The sequence below is a fragment of the Panicum virgatum genome, chromosome 3K, assembly GCF_016808335.1.
Source record: "Panicum virgatum strain AP13 chromosome 3K, P.virgatum_v5, whole genome shotgun sequence".
NCBI lineage: Eukaryota > Viridiplantae > Streptophyta > Magnoliopsida > Poales > Poaceae > Panicum > Panicum virgatum.
The window spans coordinates 41,849,027-41,870,400 of record NC_053138.1 but is presented as its reverse complement, the minus strand read 5'-3'; the positions used below and the strand labels follow the sequence as shown (position 1 = coordinate 41,870,400).

Genomic DNA, 21,374 nt, shown 5'->3' with positions numbered 1-21,374 from the left:
CTCTTTGAATCAGACATCCAGAGACTCCGGGTAACAGGGTCCGGAGAATCCGGCCCTATACCCGGAGTATCCGGGTTTGGCAGTAGAAACCCTCATGTTTTGTTTTTTGAGTGTTTTTTGTGACTCACAAATGTTTGTCTAGGTTTTCTTGAGCACTAGTTTTAAATCAAAACCCTTGAACCAAGTCCCTCTTCATAGTACGGCGTTCCTATACTCAAATTTTAAATATAAAATCTAATATCTTGAGTACGCTTGAACACCACCTTTTCATTTCCTTTTTGAGGGGTCATCCGTCGTCACTTGATTTACCTATTCATAATCATCACCTGCACACATGCTTGAATACACAATTAAATGCACATGTGTTTGGTCATTAACCACCAAAACCCACTTAAGGGCCTAGATCACTTTCACTACAAGGGACGGACAGTGCTGTCACCACCTGCTGCATACCACAACGGTATCGTGGGGTGGAACACAACCTGAGATAACTAACCAAGCCTGGGCACCACGCCCACAGCTATCGAGCTACTTACTCCTACCGTGTACTTGGATAGAAAGCAACTTCAGATAAGTCTCGGGGTAGTCCTGGCCTCCAGTTAACTCCTCGGCGTCGGGTCCTATTCGAAATTACGAAGAAGGACCAAAGTGCAAAGGTGCACCAAACTCCCCAAAATAAGATCCAAATCAATAAAATTCCTATTCTAATGAGTAGGTCGTGATTTTAGAAGAATTATGAAACTGGTTTCATAATTTTTGAAGCAATGGTTGATTTATTATGATATTTCTAAGGTTAAAAGCATTTATAAATATAATAAAAGTATCTCGGAAAATAGAAAAACATATCAGTGACATGTGGCAGCCTCTGGGCATGCCACGTGGCATGCTGACGTTAGCTAGGGGATCGGTCTTTGCTAACGTCAGGATGGCCCATATTGATGTCAGCGTTGACCAGTCAATGGGCCAATGTGTCAACGAGTGAGTCTCTGGGTCTCACCGACATGTGGGACCCACATGTCAGTTCTGTGTAAAAAGAAAAAGAAAAAGAAAAGAGTTAGCGGGCTTCAAAGTGGAACGGGCTCCCTCTGCTGTTTGGCCGTCTGGGCCGAATGCGGCCCATCTTCTTCTCCTCCTTTTCCTTTCCTGCTCCGGCTCCCCATGCGTTAGCGGCACCTCCTTCTCTCTTGTAGTTGGGCCCCACACATCAGCCTCTTGCAACATTCAAAAAATCAAATACGTCTTTGCACCTGAATCCAAGAAAAAATTCTCACCGCAACATTTGCACCATGTTTCTTGCAATATTCATCAATATCAATAGGAGGAATATTGCAACATCCAAAACCATAATTGCAACATCTTGAAAGAATAATTGCAACATCAATATCTACCATGAGATATCTATTGCAATATCAAAGAAACTCTACTACAACAACACAAGATAGCTACTGCAACACATGGCCACCTGCGGGGTCTGCAGTGTCTCCGCCCACTGGCCGCCACCCGCAGCCCGCAGCTCGCCACGCCGCCGGCTTGCTCCGCCCTAGGCACGGGGAGCTCTGCCCCTTGCCTTTGCGCTCGCTCCGCCGGCGCCCGCTCCTGGCCGTGCGAGCTCTGCCGGCACGCTCCGCCCGCCAGCGCGAGGTCCGAGTGAGGAGGTCGCCGGGGTGGGTGAGGGCGCCGCTACCGGCGAGGAAGATGCGTGCGGTGGGGGAGAGGATGCCGGCGAGCCGCGTCGAGTGGATAGGACGTCCGAGCATTCCCGAATAAACAAACAATGGGCCAGCCGCGCGAGGTTCGAGTGAGGAGGACGCCGGGGTGGGTGAGGGCGCCGCTGCCGGCGAGGAAGATGCGCGCGGGGGGGAAGAGGATGCCGGAGGGAGAAACGAGCGAGCCGCGTATGGATAGGACGTCCGAGCATTCCCGAATAAACAAACAACGGGCCAGCCGCGCGAGGTCTGAGTGAGGAGGACGCCGAGGTGGGTGAGGGCGCCGCTGCCGGTGATCGAGGAAGATGCGCGCGGTGGGAGATAGGATGCCTGAGGGAGAGACGAGCGAGCCGCGTCGAGTGGATAGGACGTCCGAGCATTACCGAATAAACAAACAACGGGCCAGCCGCGCGAGGTCCATGTGAGGAGGACGCCGGGGTGGGCGAGGGCGCCGCTGCCGGCGATCGAGGAAGATGCGTGCGGTGGGAGAGAGGATGCCGGAGGGAGAGACGAGCGAGCCGCGTCGAGTGGACAGGACGTCCGAGCATTACCGAATAAACAAACAACGAGAGAGGGGCTGTCGGTGGGAGGCTGGTCACGTGGTGCCCACCCGCGTCCGATATTTTTTACCGCATCAGACGCCATATGATTAGCATTATCGTATTGTGAAAGCTATATTTAGGAACATGCTAATGGGTCTGAACACCTTTTGGTGTTTCTTGGCAGCTTATACGTACTCAAGCTCGTAATGTTTCGGTTTAATATTTGAGAAAATTCTCAGTGTAGCATCCAAAAAACTTACTCTTTCCTGTAGCATCTAAACTTGGAAACTTCCTTATGAGTACACCACAGAAAATTTTGTTCCCAATCTAGCACTTCTATCCATTCCGGCAGCCTCTACCGTGAGTTTGGATGTGGATCCAGCGTGAAAATACTCCTTGCCTCCCCACTCACTCCGTTGAAATCCTGTGCGTCTTCGCCTCTGTCTTCTTTCCCTCACTCATTCCTCAAGCCTAGATCGAGGGAATGGCGTACCCAAGGGGCACATCTGGCGGCGCGGGCGGCGAGGGTCCTACGCGGTTCTCAGCCGCGGGGGCTCCGCTTGGGCGCGGGCGACCCCTGGGCGGCGCTCGGCCGCGGGTGAGGAGGCCCGTGGACGGCGCTCGGAACCAAAGGAGCGTGTACAGGCGCCGGCCATGGCCACGCTAGTATTCCCAGTGCGCCAGAGAGCGCCGGTGCTCGTCGGCCTATCCGACATTGACGACCACGAGACGCTGCGTGGGCAGGTCCCGTTCCTCCCCTTCTACCGCGGCGGGGCGCACGCGCATGCCAACGGCCGCAACCCGGCGGGCGCGATCCGCCGTGCGCTCGGCGAGGCGCTCGTGCCCTACTACCCGCTCCCGTGCATGGACCAGCTGCTGTTCGACGTGGACGGCTTTGGTGGCGTGATCAACTGCCCCGTGCTGCTCATCCAGGTGACTCGGCTGCTCTGCGGCGACTTAATTCATCCTCGCGCTGCACCTCAACCACACCATCCACGTGGCCGAGCTGGCCAGCGGCCTCCCCGCGCCCACCATCAAGCCGGCATGCATGGTCCCACGAGCTCCTGGAAGCACGCCGCCCGCCAAACCCAGCGTTCCTTCACCGTGAGTTCGACCCGGTGCCGCCGCCGCCTGGCGACATGGTCGTGCGAACCTTCACCTTCGGTACAGACAATGTCACCGCGATCAAAAGGGGCATCCCGCCGAAACTCAGGGCCACGACCTTCGAGGCACTCACGACGGCCATCTGGGGTGCCCGTACGGCCGCGCTCGAGCTCCCGCCGGAGGAGGAGGTGCGCGTGGTGGTGGTCATCGTCAACTTCCACGGCATGCCCGAGCTGGGGCTCCCCACGGGCTACTACGGGTCTACGACAACGTGTGTGTAGCCGTGGTTGGCGCCAAACCAACCTAGGCGGCGTCTAACATAGCAACCATGTACCAGATAGGACGTGGAAATCAAAGAGGGGCCCTTGCAGTTAACACGAAGTTATAGGGAATAAAATTTTCTGTGGTGCACTCATGGGGAACTTTTTAAGTTTGGATGTTAGAGAGTGAAGAGCAAGTTGTTTGGATGCTACACATGAAATTTTCTCTTTATGTTTTTCTCTTCTTAGAAAGAAGATTGTATTCCATCTGTTTTAAATTATAGATCATTTTGGAAAATCTAGATACATATTTTGCTATGAACGGAGGGAGTACAAACTATTGGTATTAAGCTACCGGAGAATCTGTAATTTTTTTCCTTCATCCAGATGTCAGTAGCAACCTCGTATGTCCTTTTGACATGACGTGGTGGGCTACCTCATCAACAAAAAAGTCACAATCAACCAAAACATTTGGGCTCTGCTCGAAGGTTAATTGCCAGGCCAGAGCCTTCAGGTTAATTGTCGTGACAGGGATAAGTCCTATGAATTGCTTGAACGAAACAGAACCTTCAGGTTGTTTATATCCTTCAAAATATCTTTATATTCAGAAATCTTGTACCGTAGCTCAGACTCCAGAACTGCAGCAGTCAAGAAACCAAGAGGTTTAGCTTTAGGTAGAATATATGGTACTCAAGTGTGTATATCCAAATAATAGAATGTAATGACAAGTTATTAATAAATCAACTGATACAGGAACAATGATATGAAAACTCAGGAGAACTGTGGATAGTATCTTTTTTGTCAAAAAATATTTTTTGCCACTATGGAAAGTTTAATTTCTTCATTTGCCAACTACAATTCTGCACTTCATATGCATTCCCCATTGCTATTATTGTTTTTACAAATTCCATCAGTAAAACCCTTCTTGTCCAAGAGTCCAATATGCCCATTTCACCAAAATAATTTGAAATATCCTTGCTAAAGATTGCTACTATGGATATGATGTCGTGACGTCAGTGACATCGCCAATGCATACCAGTCTCTTCCCGTCTCTGTGGGCGTGCCATGAGTCCTTGTTCTTACCATTAATACCATCTAATAAGCAGCTACATTGACCAAAATAATGCCAAAGCACTCTCATCCGTGTCCCAATGCTGACTCTGCTCCTACTGCAGGCTTACTCTTAATGGCTTCCCCAGGCTCACAGCTGTACAACAAACTTCTAGGCTGTAACCTGTCTGAAATATTTTCTCGAAAGCTCCTGTCTGAAATATGAAGCAAAGGTTTCATTGATTCACTCTGATTTAGTAGAATCCAAATAGGTGTTCAGATGATCTATCTCCGACTTGAGGTATTCATGTCTTTCTGTTTTTTTTTGTGAGACCCCTGTTAGTCAAATGAGTTTTCCTATAATTTTGTGTTTGTGTGAGAACAATGGCAAAAATAAGGAGAGCCCTGACACAAGAGAGGTGGGGTGGGGTGGGATAGATTCCAGTTGAAAGGTGACGAATTAGAAAAAAAAAATCTTGTAAGAATGAGTAAGACAGTTGTAGTTCATTGTCAAATAACCGGCTATTTGATCAATAAACTAGTGAACATATATGAGCTGAACTGCACATTGCACACAGCATAATAGGCAAATAGCACATAAGTATATTCTTCTCTTATCAAATGAGAAGATTGGTGAATGAGAGAAGTGATCCCGTGCAACGATAAAAATTTTATGCACAATAACTAGAAAATAAATCAAATAGATGTGCATGGTTATTATTACTAACAATAATGCTTTAGATACCAAGAGCAGTACTAATCCAAAATTTCTTAGAAAAACTGAAAAGCAGATATCATGGATATTCAAGAAAAGTCCAGAAAACCATATATTCAAATTACCAGATGACCAAAACGTGGATTACTAGGGTAAGAAGCTAGTGGACGCAGTTCAATGAAATACAAGAAATACAGCCAGACATATAGCAAAACATTGGACTCAAAACAAAATACATAGTAAAACAAGAAGGGATGAAAACTAACAGAGTCCGAATTTTCAGCTAAAAAAATCCATGTTATCACTTACCTGAAATTTCTGTACTTACATCATCAAGAATCTCTGCAATGTATTCCTTCGATGAACTATGTATAGTGTTGATCTTTGTTTTCAGGTTCTCACTCTCATCATCCAACAAACCTTTTTCCTTCAGTAATATAACTAAATCTTCATTTGAAACTTTGACCATATTAGCTTGAAACCCTTTAGATTCATTGATGAACCTTTCCCTGACAACATAGAACATCCAACAGTCAGACAGAGACAATACATAAGACTAAACATACCAATGATTTAGAGCTCAGTTCATTGCACCAAGGTAAACTATTATTTTCTCGAACGCGCAGGGAAGCTGCGCATCAATATATTAAGAAGAAAAGAGGGGGAAAGAGCCCCTAGTTCAAAACGTTAGGATCTGTAACACACCCTTAAAACAACAAGTTGTCTCTCTTTCTAAATGCTGGGTAAAGGGGACCAGAACAACATAGGACCAAACTAAGTTGCAGGAGGGAAGGTGAGACACTCCTCGAGCCCCCGCCAACGCCCACAATCGCACTTCTTTGAAGGCCGAGATGACGGTAGTCATGCTGGGAGAACCTCCATCGAAAACACAATGGTTGCGGTGGATCCACAGTGACCAAGCGCTTAAAATGATGATGGAGTTGGGCCTCTTTTTCACTTGACCAGAAACCCTTTTACTTGCGTTGGCCCACTATTAGATATGTATAGCTAGCTGTGTGTTCATTGTGCGAGGAGGGGTAGTCGAGGAAGGCACAACCGGTCCAGCGAGGGGCGAGCTTGTGTTGTCTCGTGGCAGACATGTTGGGGTAGCAGATGGGAATAATCAGGTGGGCTGTGGTAGAGGATGGTGTAGGGAACATTGTTCTGCACAGCAGAAGACGGCCTCCTATTGAGGAGGTATGTGGCCGTGGCAAGAGCTTCAGCCCAATAGGAGGCAGGCATGTGTGTGTGGATAAGATGTGTTCGGCATATGTTGTTCAGGGTGCGAATGATATGTTCGTCCTTGCCATTCAGGGGTGAGGTGTATGGGCAGGAGCCGAAGGTGAATGCCTCTGGCAGAAAAGAAATCTGTGAGGTAACGGTTAACGAACTTAGTGCCATTGTCCGCTTGGACGCTTTTGACCGGGCGGCCGAACTGTGTTTGGACGTAGTTGCAGAAGTGGGAAATGTGGGTGTGAACCTCGGACTTGTGAACTAGAAGGAACGTCTAACAAAAATGTGAGAAGTCATCTAGTATAACCAAGTAATACTGAGATCCCGAAATGCTAGCAACAGGAGACGTCCAAACATCGTACTGAACAATTTCGAAAGGAGTTGTACTATATGAAGTAGAACTCGAGAAAGGGAGCTGAACATGTTTCCCTAGCTGAGTTTATGACCGACCCTATTACAAGAAATAGATGAATTATTCCGAAGAATGTCTATGGTGGCGGATCCTGGATGACCGAGACGATGATGCCATATGTTGGTGGAGGCGGCGAGGTAGGCATGGGCAGTGGCAGTGGCAGGTATACTCTGACATCGTCGGATGGTATACTCCACCCACGCCTCACCCCTTCTCATTCCTTTATCACAGCTGGTAATGGTCATAACCTTCCCGTTTCGAGTCATGGAACCTCCTCCCTAAAAACCAATGTGTCAAATTTTACTTTGAACAATGTCCTTGTTGTCCCGTCTCTAGTACAAAACCTTCTTTCCGTTCATCAATTCACACCCGACAATAATTGTTCTATAGAGTTTGACGCTTTTGGTTTTTCTGTTAAGGATACCCTGAGAAGACGCGTGAGGCTTCGCCGCAATAGCTCAGACGACCTCTACAACATTACTTGTATACCATAGCCCATTGGCAATATATATATATATATATATATATATATATATATATATATATATATATATATGAATGACCCGCCCTGATTGGGTGTGTGGTGTTTCCCTCATTTCTACCTCTCTACATGGTCAAGAGACCAGATCAATCGGTTCTTACCTTTCCTTTTCAGTTGCATCCTTCCCTCTAATCCGCGCCGCAAGATCCATCGCAACGCGTCCACCAACCTGTGTGGCGACTCCCTCGCCGCGCGCCACCCTCCAACCGGTGCCCCCACCACTCTGCTGGTTGTGCCGCTGCCATGTCTGCCTCGACGCCTGCTCGTGTCGCCGGCACCCTGCCTACCTCCGACATAGGACCATCCCCGCCATCGACGACGTCCCTCTGCGCAACCAAGCCCTGCCGCCACCACCTGTGGTTGTGCACCCCTATGCCACCATCTCCGTCAAGGCTCATGTGCCGGTGACGTTGGAAATGAAGAATTCCAACTACACCAAATGGGCCTCCTTCAAGTCAATGTGCGGCAAATTTGGGCTCAAACCGCACATCGACAACTCGTCTCCTCCACACCCCAACAACCCCCAATGGGACCTCGCCAATTGCTGCGCCAAGACCTGGATCTTCGGCTCCGTCGATGATTCGGTCCTCGACCTCGCCATGCAGGGCGATGACCAGTCCGCCCACGACCTCTGAACAGCCATCGAACGTCTCTTCAAAGCCAACAAGGAATCTCGAGCCATCTTCCTCTCGCATGAGTTCCACTCCATCAAGCAAGGTGATTCCTCTGTCTCAACGTATGCCCAACATATGAAGACGTGCTCAAACTCCTCGGCATCGTCAACGAGCGCTTCATCAACACCATGGAAGACATCGCCAACTCCTCCTCCTCCCCGACTTCACGCGCGTCGACGACATGTTGGTCCTCAAGGAGCTGCGGCTAATTGACGGGGACCGCATCGTGGCATGGATGGCTCTTGTCACTACCTCTGGCACCTCCGACTCCACCCAGCCGGGCGGGTGCCACTCGTCTTCCTTTGGCACACCACACGGCGGCTCTGGCGGGCACAACGGTGAGCAGAAGAAAGTGGGCGCGGGAGGAGGGCAAACGCGGCCGCCAGCCGCCAGTAGGCCAGCAGTGCCCCCTCGCAACCCATGGGCCAACCGCGCCCAGGCAGCCCGTGGACTTGACGCAGCCTAGTTTGTGTTAGAAGCTCAATTTTTACTCTCATTGAGCTGAGAGGATTGTTAGAAGCTCATTTTTTACTCTCATTGAGCTGGGAGGATGACAGTGGACTTGGGGCAATTTTCTAGGATTTTTTTCTCATTCACAAACACACAGCCATGCTCTCCACGGGAGAGGAGGTTACACATTTATAGGCAGCCAGGGCAGGCAGCCAAAGATGTTGTACACTAGTCTAAGATGCTTGTCTAAAAGGTGGTCTAAGATGCTGTCCTCTAGAGATGCTACTGTTCTAGAGATGCCTACTGTCCTATATGCTGAAAACAAAGACCCCACATGCTGCAGCTGGACCATGCAAGGACCATGTGCTGCTGCCAACCACAAAGACCAGCGTACAAGGCTTATTCCCAGCAGTTTGGCGGACAAGCCCCTATGGCGCTGGTACCCTGGCAGCCAGGGCCTTCTGGGTGCTGTTCCTCAGGCCCAGACGGCATTTGCACCCCTCCAGGTGTCTCCAACGGGCCAACTTGGGACCAGGCCGCACTGGTGGCAGCACTGAACCAGCTCTCCCTCCAGAACGCCAACCATTGGGTTGTCGACTTTGGCGAATCGAAACACAGAGCTAGCTATACATATCTAATACCCACCAATCTTCAAAGCACAAGTCATTGAGCTGTGGGGCTAGGACACCTAAGCCAAAGAATTGCAGGATGTTGAACCATAATTGGCATGAGAAAACGCATGAGACCAGCAGGTAGTGTGGTGAATTTTTTTCATCAACCTGATCACATAGAGGGCATGCGTCAGGGTGGAGAAGGCCTCTTCTTGCAATACGGTCTGCAGTCCAACATCTATAATGAGCCACTGTCGACATGAAAAATTTGCATTTTCCTGGGGCCCATCTCTTCCAAATTTTTTACCAAGGACTAAATTCAATGGCCCCAATGAATAATGCTTCATATGCTAATTTTGTGGAGTACTGACCAGAAGCTGAAAATTGCAACATATGTGTGCCCTCCACTTCAGGCTGTAATTGAACAGTTGAAAGAAGTTCCCACGGCTGGAGGTATTCGAGCACCATCGGCAGAGTTAAAAGCACCTCTTATATCATAAATCCAGCTTCCATCAGAGTGCTGCATGTACTGTTTTCTTGTTTGCTCTGGCTGCCACTGAACTGAACAGATGTGGCAGTGTTTGCTCGAAGCTTTGGCCAAGCAACCATCTAGCAGTCCAGAATAATGTGTTTTTACCATTTCTGACTTCTGTCACAATAGCTATAGCAAAGAATTCTTTGACCTGAGGTTGAGTTTGGACGGGGAAGAAAGCCCATGCTTTCTCTAGCTCAGTTTTTTGCAACCACAACCATCTTAATCTCAGCGCCGAACTCATGTTCTGAAGATGGGAAATGCCGAGGCCCCCGAGATTAGGTGGTCTTGTAACTTTTGGCCAAGCAAGTAGGCAGTGTCCCACTCTAGCATCCTTTCTTCCTCTCCACAGGAACCCTCTAATGACTTTATCAATTTCCTTTAAAGCCCATTGAGGGAGATCTATTAGGCATTATTGTTAGAGTATATTAGGCAACTCTAGATATGGTTAGTTTAGTATTGATTGTAATCCCAGGATAACCTTCCTTATCCCTAGGAGAGGCTACTTGCCCTCCAAGCTGTGTACTCCTATATATTCGCCCTATGGGCTCAATGCAATACATCCCACGCATCATACACAATCTTACGATTATGACACCCTGATTCTAGCAGTAGTTACAGCTGTGTTTATTGCTGATATAACCTTCCATGTATACTCAGCCATATTGGCTATATATGCAATCCACCCCCCTGATTGGGTGAGAGGTGTCTTCCCCATTCCTACTCTTCTACATGGTATCAAAGAGACCAGGATTCTCTGATTCTCATGCCGCACATCGACCACTCCTCTCCGCAGTGCGCCAACGATCCTGCTTGGGACTGGGCCGATTGCTGCGTCTAGACGTGGATCTACGACTTCGTCGGCGATTTTGTTCTTGACCTCGCCATTGAGGGCAAGGACCGATTCGCGCGGGAGCTCTAGGTCGCCATCAAGGACCTCTTCCGCGCCAACAAGGAGCCCCGTGCCATCTTCCTCGCCCACAAATTCCATTCCATGACTCAAGGTAATGCTTCAATTTTTGAATAATGCTAGAAGATGAGGAATGTCGCCGATGCCCTCCGTGACGTCGACCACGGCGTGCACGAGTCTCAGCTGGTCCTCAACCTCCTTCGCGGCTGATAGCAAAGATATCACATTGAATAGATTGCATAAACGACCTGAGTAATCAAGTGTATAATATATAGGGAAGAGATCAAGGCAATCTCAACCACCTTGACTTCTAGAAACAAAATCAGAGGGCAGATGCCGATCTCATCTCATACTTGATAAGCAGGAGTCTAACAGGACTGTATCGAATGCCGAACACAACTAGAGGAGATATATCTCTAACCCTCCACCCCCCCCCCCCCCCACACACACCGAGTCGGAATGTCGGAGCTGCAGACGTTCAAACTGAACCAAAACTCAGTGAAAACCAAGGTGGAGAGACCCTTGGTGGAGATATCAACAAGCTGGGACCTCATCTGGACATGAAGAACGCTAACGTCACCAATAGCAACCCGTTCCTACACGAAGTGGAGGTCAATGTCAACAAGTTTCGTGCGCTAATGCTGGACTGGGATGGTAGACAAGTAGACTGCACTAACATTGTCCCAATATACTAGAGTCGACTTGGACAATGGTCGATAAAGCTCCTGTAGAAGCTGATGAAGCTAGCAACACCGTTGGCGACAGCCCTACTCAACCGCAGCACTCGAACGAGAGACGGTCTTCTGGCGTTTGGAAGACCAGGAGATCAAGTTACCGCCCAAGAAGACAGCATAGCCGAAAGTGGACTTGCATGTGTCCGAACACGTGGCCAGTCAGCGTCCGTGTAAACCACAAGCTCAGATGATGACGACAGACGAAAGAGAAGGCCGTGGTGTAATGTACCTCGAAGATACCGCAATATTCACTTCACTGCCGAGAGATGAGGATCCCGAGGAGCATGCATATGTAAGCAGACCTGCAGAACTCCATAAGGGATGTCTAGGCGAGTGAATATGAGATACTGCAAAGCACCAGTGAGGCTACGATAGTGAGTCGCATCGCTGAGGAGGTCACCTGCTAAAGCTGACAACTTGGCATGAGTGTCCACACTCAAAAACATCCAGAATGTACTGCGGCTGGGAGAGGAACAAACCATCCGGGCGGCGATGAACTGCAAGGATCGAGCTGATGAATCGGCCAGTCCTGAGAGAGAGAGAGCCAAGGACAGAACAGTGCAAACTATTGCAGGCTTGACAACAGGATTGAAGGTATCATAATAATCAATATCAAGACATTGCGTGAAGCCTCAAAGAAGCCATCGAGCCTTGTACCGATCCAAGGAGCCGTCGTCATGAAACTTGTGACGAAAAATCCACTTGCCGGTCACAAGGTTCACACCAGGAGGATGGGGAACGAGGGACCACGTGTTGTTAGACATGACAACACTAAACTACTCCATGGCATGACACCAATTGGGGTTGGCGAGAGCAGCGCGAATGGTCTTCGGGACCGACCAAAGCGGTGTAGATGTGTGGACGCCGCGGGCTGTCGAAAGCCAAGCTTCCCACAGGTGTCCATCGTGTGTTGATTCACCACTGGCAGAATTGGCACAGCTCCCTTGGGAAGGGAGGAAGAGGCTGGTGCGGCCGTCCGCGGTCGGCGCATATGTAGACCTTGGCTACGGGTGGCACAAGCGGGCGGGGGCAACACTGGCGCCGGCATCGCGGAGGGTGGACATCGTGGGCGCTGTGGCCGCATGGCACGGTCATCGAGGACGTCGAGGGAGCGAAATCACGCATGGGCAGTGGCACCAGGCGTGGCGCAGACACCACAGGTGGGCACACCGTGGCATCCTTAGGGAGACTTGCAGGGGGTGCGCTCAGAGCACCATGAGGGCGAGGCTCGATGAGGAACATCGAGACCTCGTGATCAGACTGCAGGAAATCAAGCTCATTAGTGGAACAAGGCATGTTGGAGAGGGGAAACAAAGCTGCATCAAAGACAACTTACCGAGAGATGAGAATCCGATTAGTGGAAAGATCCCGACACATGTAGCCTTTGTGATAAGATGAATATAACCAACAAAAACACAAAGGGTGGAACACAGGCAAAGCTTGTGAGAAGTGGCTGAGAGATTAGGGTAGCAAGCACAACCGAAAACTCTACAATGTCCGTATGAGGGCAGTTTCCCAAAGAGCGAGAAAAATGGTGTCCCAAGGGCAAGGGTTTTGGTGGGGAGGCGACTTAGAAGGTAGGTAGCGGTCTGTAGGCCTTCAACCTAGTAGGAAGCAGGAAGTGATGCTTGGAACAACATTGAGTGGATAACATTGGTCGCTGAGCGGATCATAGGTTTCGCCTTGCCATTCTGGGAGGACATGTACGTGCAAGACATCCGGAGGAGGGCGCCACGTCAAGGAAGGAGCGAGCAAAGGTGTTGTTGAACCCACGCCCATTGTCGCTTTGCACGTTCTTGATAGCACAGCCAGACTGAGTCATCACATAAGAAAAAAAAAAGCGAGATAAAGTGGAGAACTTTTCAGACTTAAGGCGAAGCGGAAATATCCATAAATGGCAAGAGCAATCATCAAGAATGACCAAATAATACTTATAACCAAACACACGACAGGAGAGGTCCACAAATCACAATGAATTAAGTTGAGATTCTTGAGAGCTCGAGAAGATGAAGTAGGAAAAGGTAAACTTATGTGACAACCCAGTTGGCAAGCGTGAAAAAGCGAGTCATCCATGCCTTTAGTACATGATATGGCTGAGGTGCTGACGAGCTTGGACAAAGACTCGAGGCCAGGATGACCAAGGCGACGATGCCAGACAGCGGAAAGGGCGACAACAAGGGTGACGATACTTGATTGGGTGAGAGGTGTCTTCCCCATTCCTACTCTTTTACAAGATCCAGCGCCAAACTAGGTAAATCAACATGGAAGTGAGAACAAATTGTACAAAAACTTTCCTTCCAGCTTTCGTAAGTAGATCAGCTTTCCAACTTGGCAGCTAGTCCCCAATCTTGTCAATGATCAGCTGAATTTGTGCCTCAGTCAGCTTAAGAGGAGAGGGGTACCCCAAGGTACTGCTGGCAGAATTCACTGACCTCTTTGTAGAGCCGCGTGGTCTCCCTCCACCTCTCTGGCAAGATCAAAAGATACACTTGCTGCCCAACACGGCGCCAGTGGTGGTCAGGCCGTATCGTTACCCGCGGCTCTTAAAAGATGAGTTGGAGAAACAAACTGCAGACATGCTGGAACAGGGGATTATTCGGCCGTCCACTTCGTCATTTTCAGCACCAGTCCTGTTGGTGAAGAAGCCCGACAGTACGTGGCACTTCTGTGTGGATTACAGGGCTCTCAATGACTGAACCATCAAAAATAAATTTACAATCTTTGTGGTGGACGAGCTCCTCGATGAATTGAAGGGAGTAAAATTCTTCACCAAGCTGGATTTACGGAGCGGCTATTACCAGATTCGGATGTATGCTGAAGATATCTTGAAAACAACCTTTCATACCCATCAGGGCTGTTTGAGTTCCTTTGTGATGCCCTTCGAGTTATCTAATGATCCGGACCTTTCAAGCACTCATGAACGAGGTGTTGGGCTCGTTCCTTCGGCGGTTTGTCCTGGTATTTTTCGATGAGATACTTATTTATAGCTCCTCCTGGACTGACCATCTTAAGCATGTGAAGGTTGACTTCCAACTCCTTCGTGAGCACAGGTTATCAGTGAAGCGCTCCAAGTGTTTCTTTGGAGCACCCTCTGTTGGGTATTTGGGCCATATCATATCCGAGCAAGGGGTCAAGATGGATCCCGCCAAGGTGGCCGTAGTGGAGTCATGACCGCAGCCGCGTACAGTGAAGGCTCTTCGGGGATTTCTGGGCCTCATAGGTTACTATCGGGAATTAATTTCTGCATATGGTGCAGTGGCGAGTCCCCTCACTGCCCTGTTGAAGGAGGCTTTCTCGTGGTCAGATGATGCCGAACGTGCCTTCCTGGATCTCAAACAGGCCCTCATGTCAGCCCCGTTGTTGCAGCTCCCGGATTTCTCTCACCGGTTCATTGTGGATTTGGATGCCTCCGGCTCCGGATTTGGTTCTGTTCTTCATCAAGGCGATGGTGCCATTGCCTTCTTCAGCCGCATCAACGCTGCCCCCACCATGCTGCCGCACAGTGAGGCTTAAGTTTGTTCTGCAACTATAGAAGGGAGATGCGTATAATGGATTGATGTATTGCGTTGAGGCCTCGGCCGGTATACATATTAGAGTACAAGACTTGGGGGCAAGACTCACCGGGATACATATGACAGTTTACGATACGTATATGTACAACTACCAAATATACTCTAACACTCCCCGCAGTCACAGTGGGAGTATCGCAAATGGTGAGACTGGAGAAGAAGTCGAAAGCAGGAGCCAACAGACCAACATCCCCCCGCAGTCATACCGTCGGTGTGGTGCGGATGCTGCAGCTGGAAGGAAAACCGGCAAGTAACTCATGCGAATGGTAGCCCTTTGTGTCGATGTCGAGGTAGCCGAGCTGGAGGGCAAGGAGCCATGGTCGAAGATGCCATGCATAGGATAGCCGTGGTTGACATTGAAGGGAATAATTCTTGTACTCTTGGTCTTTGTGGGGCTACAGCATCTCCTTTTTGCTGCAGCACGCAGTGGGTTTGTGCTGCCCCTAGAGTACAGCATCTTGGACTGTTTTTCAATTTGCTAGGACAGCTGCAGTTAGTAGGACAGCAGCAGTTAGCATCTACTTTTCTAGGACAGCAGGAGCATCTTAGACTAGGCAGTTAGCAGCCCCTTGGCTGGCTGTATATATGTGTGGCCACCCCTCCCGTTGGAAGACATGGCTTTGAGTTTGTGAATGAAGAAAAACCCAGAAAATTGCCCCAAGTTCATTGTCATCCTCTCAGCTCAATAAGAGTTAGAATTGAGCTTCTAACAGACATAAAACTGTCAAAGTTGCCGAAGACGAGGTAGCCGCACATGAAGTCGCGGGCGCACGAGGAGGCGCCATGATGGTGGTGTGATGGAGAAGACACAGGAGACGAAGATCGCGATGGGTTGAGGCAGTCGTAGAGGGAGCGATGCCGAAGTTGATGCAGTCGGGCCATCGAGCGATACATGCCCGGGTTTGCCAGGCTCGAGAATGCGTCGGGGACGATGGGCACACACCGGTGTTGCCAATACCGAACGTGCAAGGGAGGATGCACAACCAGACGCCGTCGTGGGGGGGGGGGACCAGCAGAGAAGACCTCCATGGCGGTTGCAGGTGCAGAAGAACGGCAAGGTAGAAGATGCCGACGCCTGCTGTTGCTTGGAGAAGAGGTGATGGCGACGCTAGCGACGAAGCGAGTACAGCCTAGATTTTCCAGCGCAAGACTGGACGATCCAGGTGACGCGGCAGCGATGCTCAAAGGAGACGACGAAGAACTCGAATGGCTTGATGAAGACCATACGCGCAAGGCGCATAGTGACGCGTAGTCGACGACGAGGTCGTGGACGTGGTCCGCGACGGTGAGGAAGCAACAGCGGAGAAGACCACAGGTGGCGCCACTGCTGCCCGAAGAGGCGAAGCAGCGACACCCCTCTGTACTCAGTGAAGGAGCGCGTACTACGAGGACGGACGTCATGCAAGCTGGGTGGATCACACACCTCGGCTGATCAGGCCGAGCAGCGTGAGGCGAGATGATTGTGGGCGAAGTCAGTGGAGGCGTCCCGATCAGTGGAGGCGAAGACGAGCCGGCGAAGGTCAACGGGTGGACGACGTGGCGGCACAATCGAGCGCCCGCTAGGGTGCCGGCCATCTCGCTGTGCCGCATGGTCGGAGAGGAAGAAAAGGCCGGTGAAGTCGATGCCGACATCAAGGTAGTGGCGTAGGGTCGATGGGCGGTGGGCGACGCAATCCCGATCAGTGATCGGGCAAAAGGAAAAAAACAGTGCAGCAACTTCTCTGGTAGTACCTCTAGGGTCAAAGGCCAAAACAGCAGAGCACGAGCGAGAAATGGAAAACAGAGTGGCGAGGGAGCAATCTGGCGGCGGGTGGTGTGGACGGGAAGAAGGGGCGAAGCCACGGGTCTTGCCGGGTCGAGTGGCGAGCTCTGACTGGCGGCAGCGGAGGGCTCCGGCCGACGGATCCCGCCGAGCGGCAGGGGGTTCCACCTGGACGGGCAGAGCGGATCCTGTTGGGATGGCGCCGGGACGGCTGGCAGCGGCGGGGCCTCGAAAGAGGCATCCCTCCCTGGCGCGCGGACATCGATGCTGACGGCCGAAGCAGCCGGCCCGACGATGCGGCAGGGCGGGCGGGGCGGATCCTGCTGGGGCTGTGACGGGGGCGCATCCGATCCGCGGCAGTGGAGGGATCGACAGGGTGGAGCGAAGGTGCCGCTAGGGGAGCTCGTCGACGATAGTAAGGCACCATGTGGGGCCCCTGCTGCCACCACGGCAACACGGGGTAGGCGCGGGCGCCACAGGAGACCGGGCTGCCGCCACGGCACCGTGGTTCGGGGTCGTTGGCGACGGCTTCCATGGTGGGTGGAAGGACTAAGGAGGTATGCTTCAATCTGCTGTTGCTAACGCGATACAACGCCGGACTAGAGGATCCTCCACGGAGGAGGGGCGCTGCCCCCGGCAGAGGTCATGGACGACATGCCCGAGGGCGCGCTAGGAGGCCGTCAAGGGATGCCCTGGATGGGTGCCGTGGAAGACAGCCGGCGGCGTGCAGGAGGTAGGGGCGTGACAAGAGGCAGCGGAAGGTTTAGGTTAGGATCTTGTAACCCTAATCTCGTGATACCATGTAGAAGGAAAGATAGATGCGTATAATGGATTGATGTATTGCATTGAGGCCTCGGCCAGTATATATGTTAGAGTACAAGACTTGGGGAGCCCCGGGAACATATGACAGTCTACGATACATATATCTACAACTACCAAATATACTCTAAGTTTGGTAGAAGTAAAGTTTGCACCAAACTTATGGGTTTGTAGTCTTTGATGCAAGTAGCGCCAAGGTAAACTAGAAACAAACATATTTACACTCCCGCATTAAAGTTTACTGAGTTTTGTGAGCTGCAATCAAAGATAATTTCAGAATCTGTCAGGGTAGAGAGGATCAATCAACGATACTACCTAGAGTAGTTAATTCAATTGATGGATTCATACTTATCTATCTTACGCACTGAAGATTTTTTTTCTCGAATACGCAGGAGAGCTGCGTTTCATTATACTAATAGGAGAAACGCACTGAAGATTTAAAAAATGGTTTTGGACTTAACAAGAAAATGGCCCTATTCCCATTAGGGACAATTTTCCAAGATGGTCTGATGCAAAGTAAAGCCTTAAAGATCAGTATTAGTGTAAATGTGTACCATACATCTTATCAGACAGTGTCTTTCGAATCCCATTGAGAGCAACTTTCTGGAACTCCAAATTTCCCTCTATCACTTTCAGTAAATCTGTTTCGGCAGCTGTTTGAGAAGTTAAAAATAGATTACTGAATGCAAATCCGAAGAGAATTTAAAAGATTAATATTAAGATCATTCAGAATGAAATATATGCAACAGAGACAAATGGCATTTCAAAGACAACAATTCAGAAAATACTTCATTATCAACAACAGAAGTGGCTCATTCTTTTTTCATTTGCTGTGGGCATAATTGAACTATTTTATCATCCCCTCTATAATAGAAAGACATGGATCCTCAACATTGTTCGGTAGAAAAGAGAAAAGGCTGATTTGAGTCCAAAAATTCTTACAGTCAGCCCTAGTTCTCTAAGAATAGACATAATTCATCTAAATGTTGATGTCATTAGCTTTGAATTTCTTTTATACATGGGAACTTGTACATGATGACATGAATGTGATGATATTTTGATCATCACTGGGTAAACAGCACTGAGATAATGACTGGCTGATGTAAGATGAGGAGAGTATAAATAAGAAAAGTGAATTAAGATGACAAAGTAAATTAGTTCATACTCATTGTGCTGCAAAGAATAGTAGTGTGACTTACATGGCCAAAGGAAAGTAGACCAGCAATGAGAAAAGATATAGAGTACAGAAATATTTCAATACTGAAAATGGAAGCCAAAGGCAATAATTACCAGCCACTTGGATAAGGCCATTGAGTTCAAACTCAGCAACTGATATTTCTTTCAGTAACCCAGACTCCTTGTCAAGATAGTCTTTTTCTGTTTCAGAATGTTTCACTATTTCTGATTCTATTTCCCTGGTCCTTTCTATATTTTGTTCAATCTCCTCATTGACCTAATTCAATGAGTGAATCAAAACATAAGCATGTTAAACATCACAAGAAGTTGAATATGAAAATGCATGCTACTTAACAAAACTTGTAAAGTTCAGCTCTCTGCAACCGAATCATGACATCAGTTATTCAGTAAACCACCGGATACGGCATGCACCACATAGACCACCTTTATATCATGCCAATTTCATATTTTGTAGCATGTGCAAACCATCCATTGATTTATCATAAAGGTGAAGGCCCCGTCATCCATGACAGGTGTTTTACATTGTGTTCACAAAACTTCAATGGCAAGACATTCCTTCTAAAGCACAACATCATTCTACACATGTGAAATATAATGGCATGCCAAATATGACCCAGGAAGACATAATACACAGTACAAGAATGAGGCAAGATTTGGTTCCCAACCAATCAAATGCACCATACACATGATAGTCAACAGTTTGACCATCCATCCCACATATACAATTTTTGACCTGTGCAGTTCATAATTTACTCATTTACTACCCAGAGATTTATGTTAATTCGTCAATAAATAGAAATTAGATGGTAGAGCGATGTATTTTTCATTTAAAAACACATTCTTGTAAATAACAAGCATATTAATGTGACCCTCAAGGTCATGTCCATCGAATGCTGCATGAAAGTCTATGACATGACACCAAGCATGCCTAATCAGATTTTGAGCAGAAAACTGGATCTTATTGCAGCGTCAGAATACTGAAAATTAGTACAACTTAAGTGACAAAGTAACAGGTGGCATCCACTAAAACTACCAAGGGCCGTAACAAATTTACTGACAACAATTGAAAAACATACCAGCAAATCAGCTTAGCTGAACTCACGCAAAAGTCTGTACTCTCAGCTCTCAAATAAATACCAATTCAGTAGGTGCCGCCCGCTTCTACCAACCCGTTTCTCTGCAACTCGCGTCGAGTCGAAATAGAAACCCTAGTACGGTTGTAACTCGCCGTGGGGGATGCCTGGAGGACCCCAGGATAGGGGATTCATCCATGTGGAGACCAGCTGATGCTGATTGAGGCTGCGCGGCGACGACACTCGGACACTACCCCCAATCACTTCGTTCTAGACCGAGTGGTAACAACGGAAGCAAACGATTGTACGGGTCAGAGGAGGTTCGTGGATTCTAGACCTTGTCGAGCATGTCCTTGAGGGAGGAGATGTGGCGGAGGATGGCGCCGGAGTCCTCCGCCATTGTGGAAACCCACCGCTGCAGCGGCGCCCCGGGAGGCTGGAGAGCCGAACTGAGCTCTAGCCGTCTTGCGAGATGTTTTTTTAAGGGCGGTCCTTTGGCAAAATTTGCCACAAGATATAGTTAAAAGCTTGTTTTTGCTAGAAGCCATTAAAAAATCATGTGTTTGCAAGAGGACACAGAAAAATTAGGTACACTAGAAAGATGGCGCGGCGGTGCCGCACCTTGTGGCCCCTGGGACCCAATGTTGGATCAGAGAGACCTTCGGTTTTTGAGAATCACCTTAGAGCAAGTATTGTGGAGGGCGCAGAGTGGACTGGGAGCCAACGTGGAGGGAGAGAAGCATGGGCGCTTCACTGTGCGTCGGCTGCAGCTGGTGGAAGGAGTCTGGCTCCACTCCTATTGGCTGAGATATGGGGCCGCCACCATCATGAGGTTCCTCCCAGCCGGCAGTGGGCGGGCATCGCTTCTATTAGCCACGCCCTTAGCAATACTTGTCAGATCCTAAATACTACCGCTACCCATCACGCAGGGTGGGGCAGCTGCCCCACCTACCGGCGGAGGAGACCCCCTCCCCTGCCCCTCCCATGGCGCCATGGCGTTCCAGGCGACCGTCAATCTGTCTGCCTGCAGGCCGGAGGAAGAAGACGGTCATTTTGGACCGGCGGCAGTCGTGTGGCCCATTTAGTTTAGTTTTTGGCCCAGCCCAGTGACACACTGAATGAGTTGCTCCTGGCCAACCCGATGCATCGTGTGGCCTCCCTCATCCATCTGCTCCGCGCCTCCCATCTGACGCCCCTCTTGGTGGCCTCGCCCCCTTTTCTGCATCCCCTCCCTCCATCTGCGGCGGCACCAGGAGGGGCCGAGCCTGTCGCCGCAATCCGCGGAGGAGCCGCTCTTCCTCTTCCTGGGGCCAGAGGCGCGTCGGCCTCAGCGCAGCAGCTGGACGCCAGCCTATGGGAGATCCACGATGTCGCGTGGGAGGGCTACCGGCACAAGCCACGGGGCGGGAGGGGCGTTGCCGCCGTTCGGGAGCACGGCGGTGATGGGGAATTCGACTAGATGAGGGTCTCCCGTTCACTC

At 49.7% G+C, this 21,374-nt stretch overlaps 1 protein-coding gene across 7 annotated transcripts; it reads right to left on the bottom strand.

The window, feature by feature from the left end:
- Positions 1-294: 294 nt before the first annotated feature.
- Positions 295-20,386, bottom strand: LOC120699200. Of its 7 annotated transcripts, XR_005685301.1 has the most exons (6): positions 20,232-20,386; positions 18,915-19,077; positions 18,184-18,277; positions 5,687-5,886; positions 4,649-4,877; positions 4,114-4,250 (listed from the first exon to the last, which is right to left on the bottom strand). XR_005685301.1 is itself a non-coding variant. In XM_039983105.1 (5 exons), the coding sequence occupies exons 1-5, from the start codon at positions 20,292-20,294 to the stop codon at positions 310-312; spliced, it is 537 nt and encodes a 178-aa protein (XP_039839039.1). In that variant the 5' UTR covers positions 20,295-20,386; the 3' UTR covers positions 295-309. The 7 variants fall into 7 exon arrangements, 6 of the variants coding, with proteins under 6 accessions (XP_039839039.1, XP_039839038.1, XP_039839035.1 ...); XM_039983105.1 differs by lacking the exons at positions 4,114-4,250; positions 4,649-4,877 and adding an exon at positions 295-326; XM_039983104.1 differs by lacking the exon at positions 4,649-4,877 and having other exon boundaries at positions 3,814-4,250; positions 5,706-5,886.
- Positions 20,387-21,374: the final 988 nt, after the last annotated feature.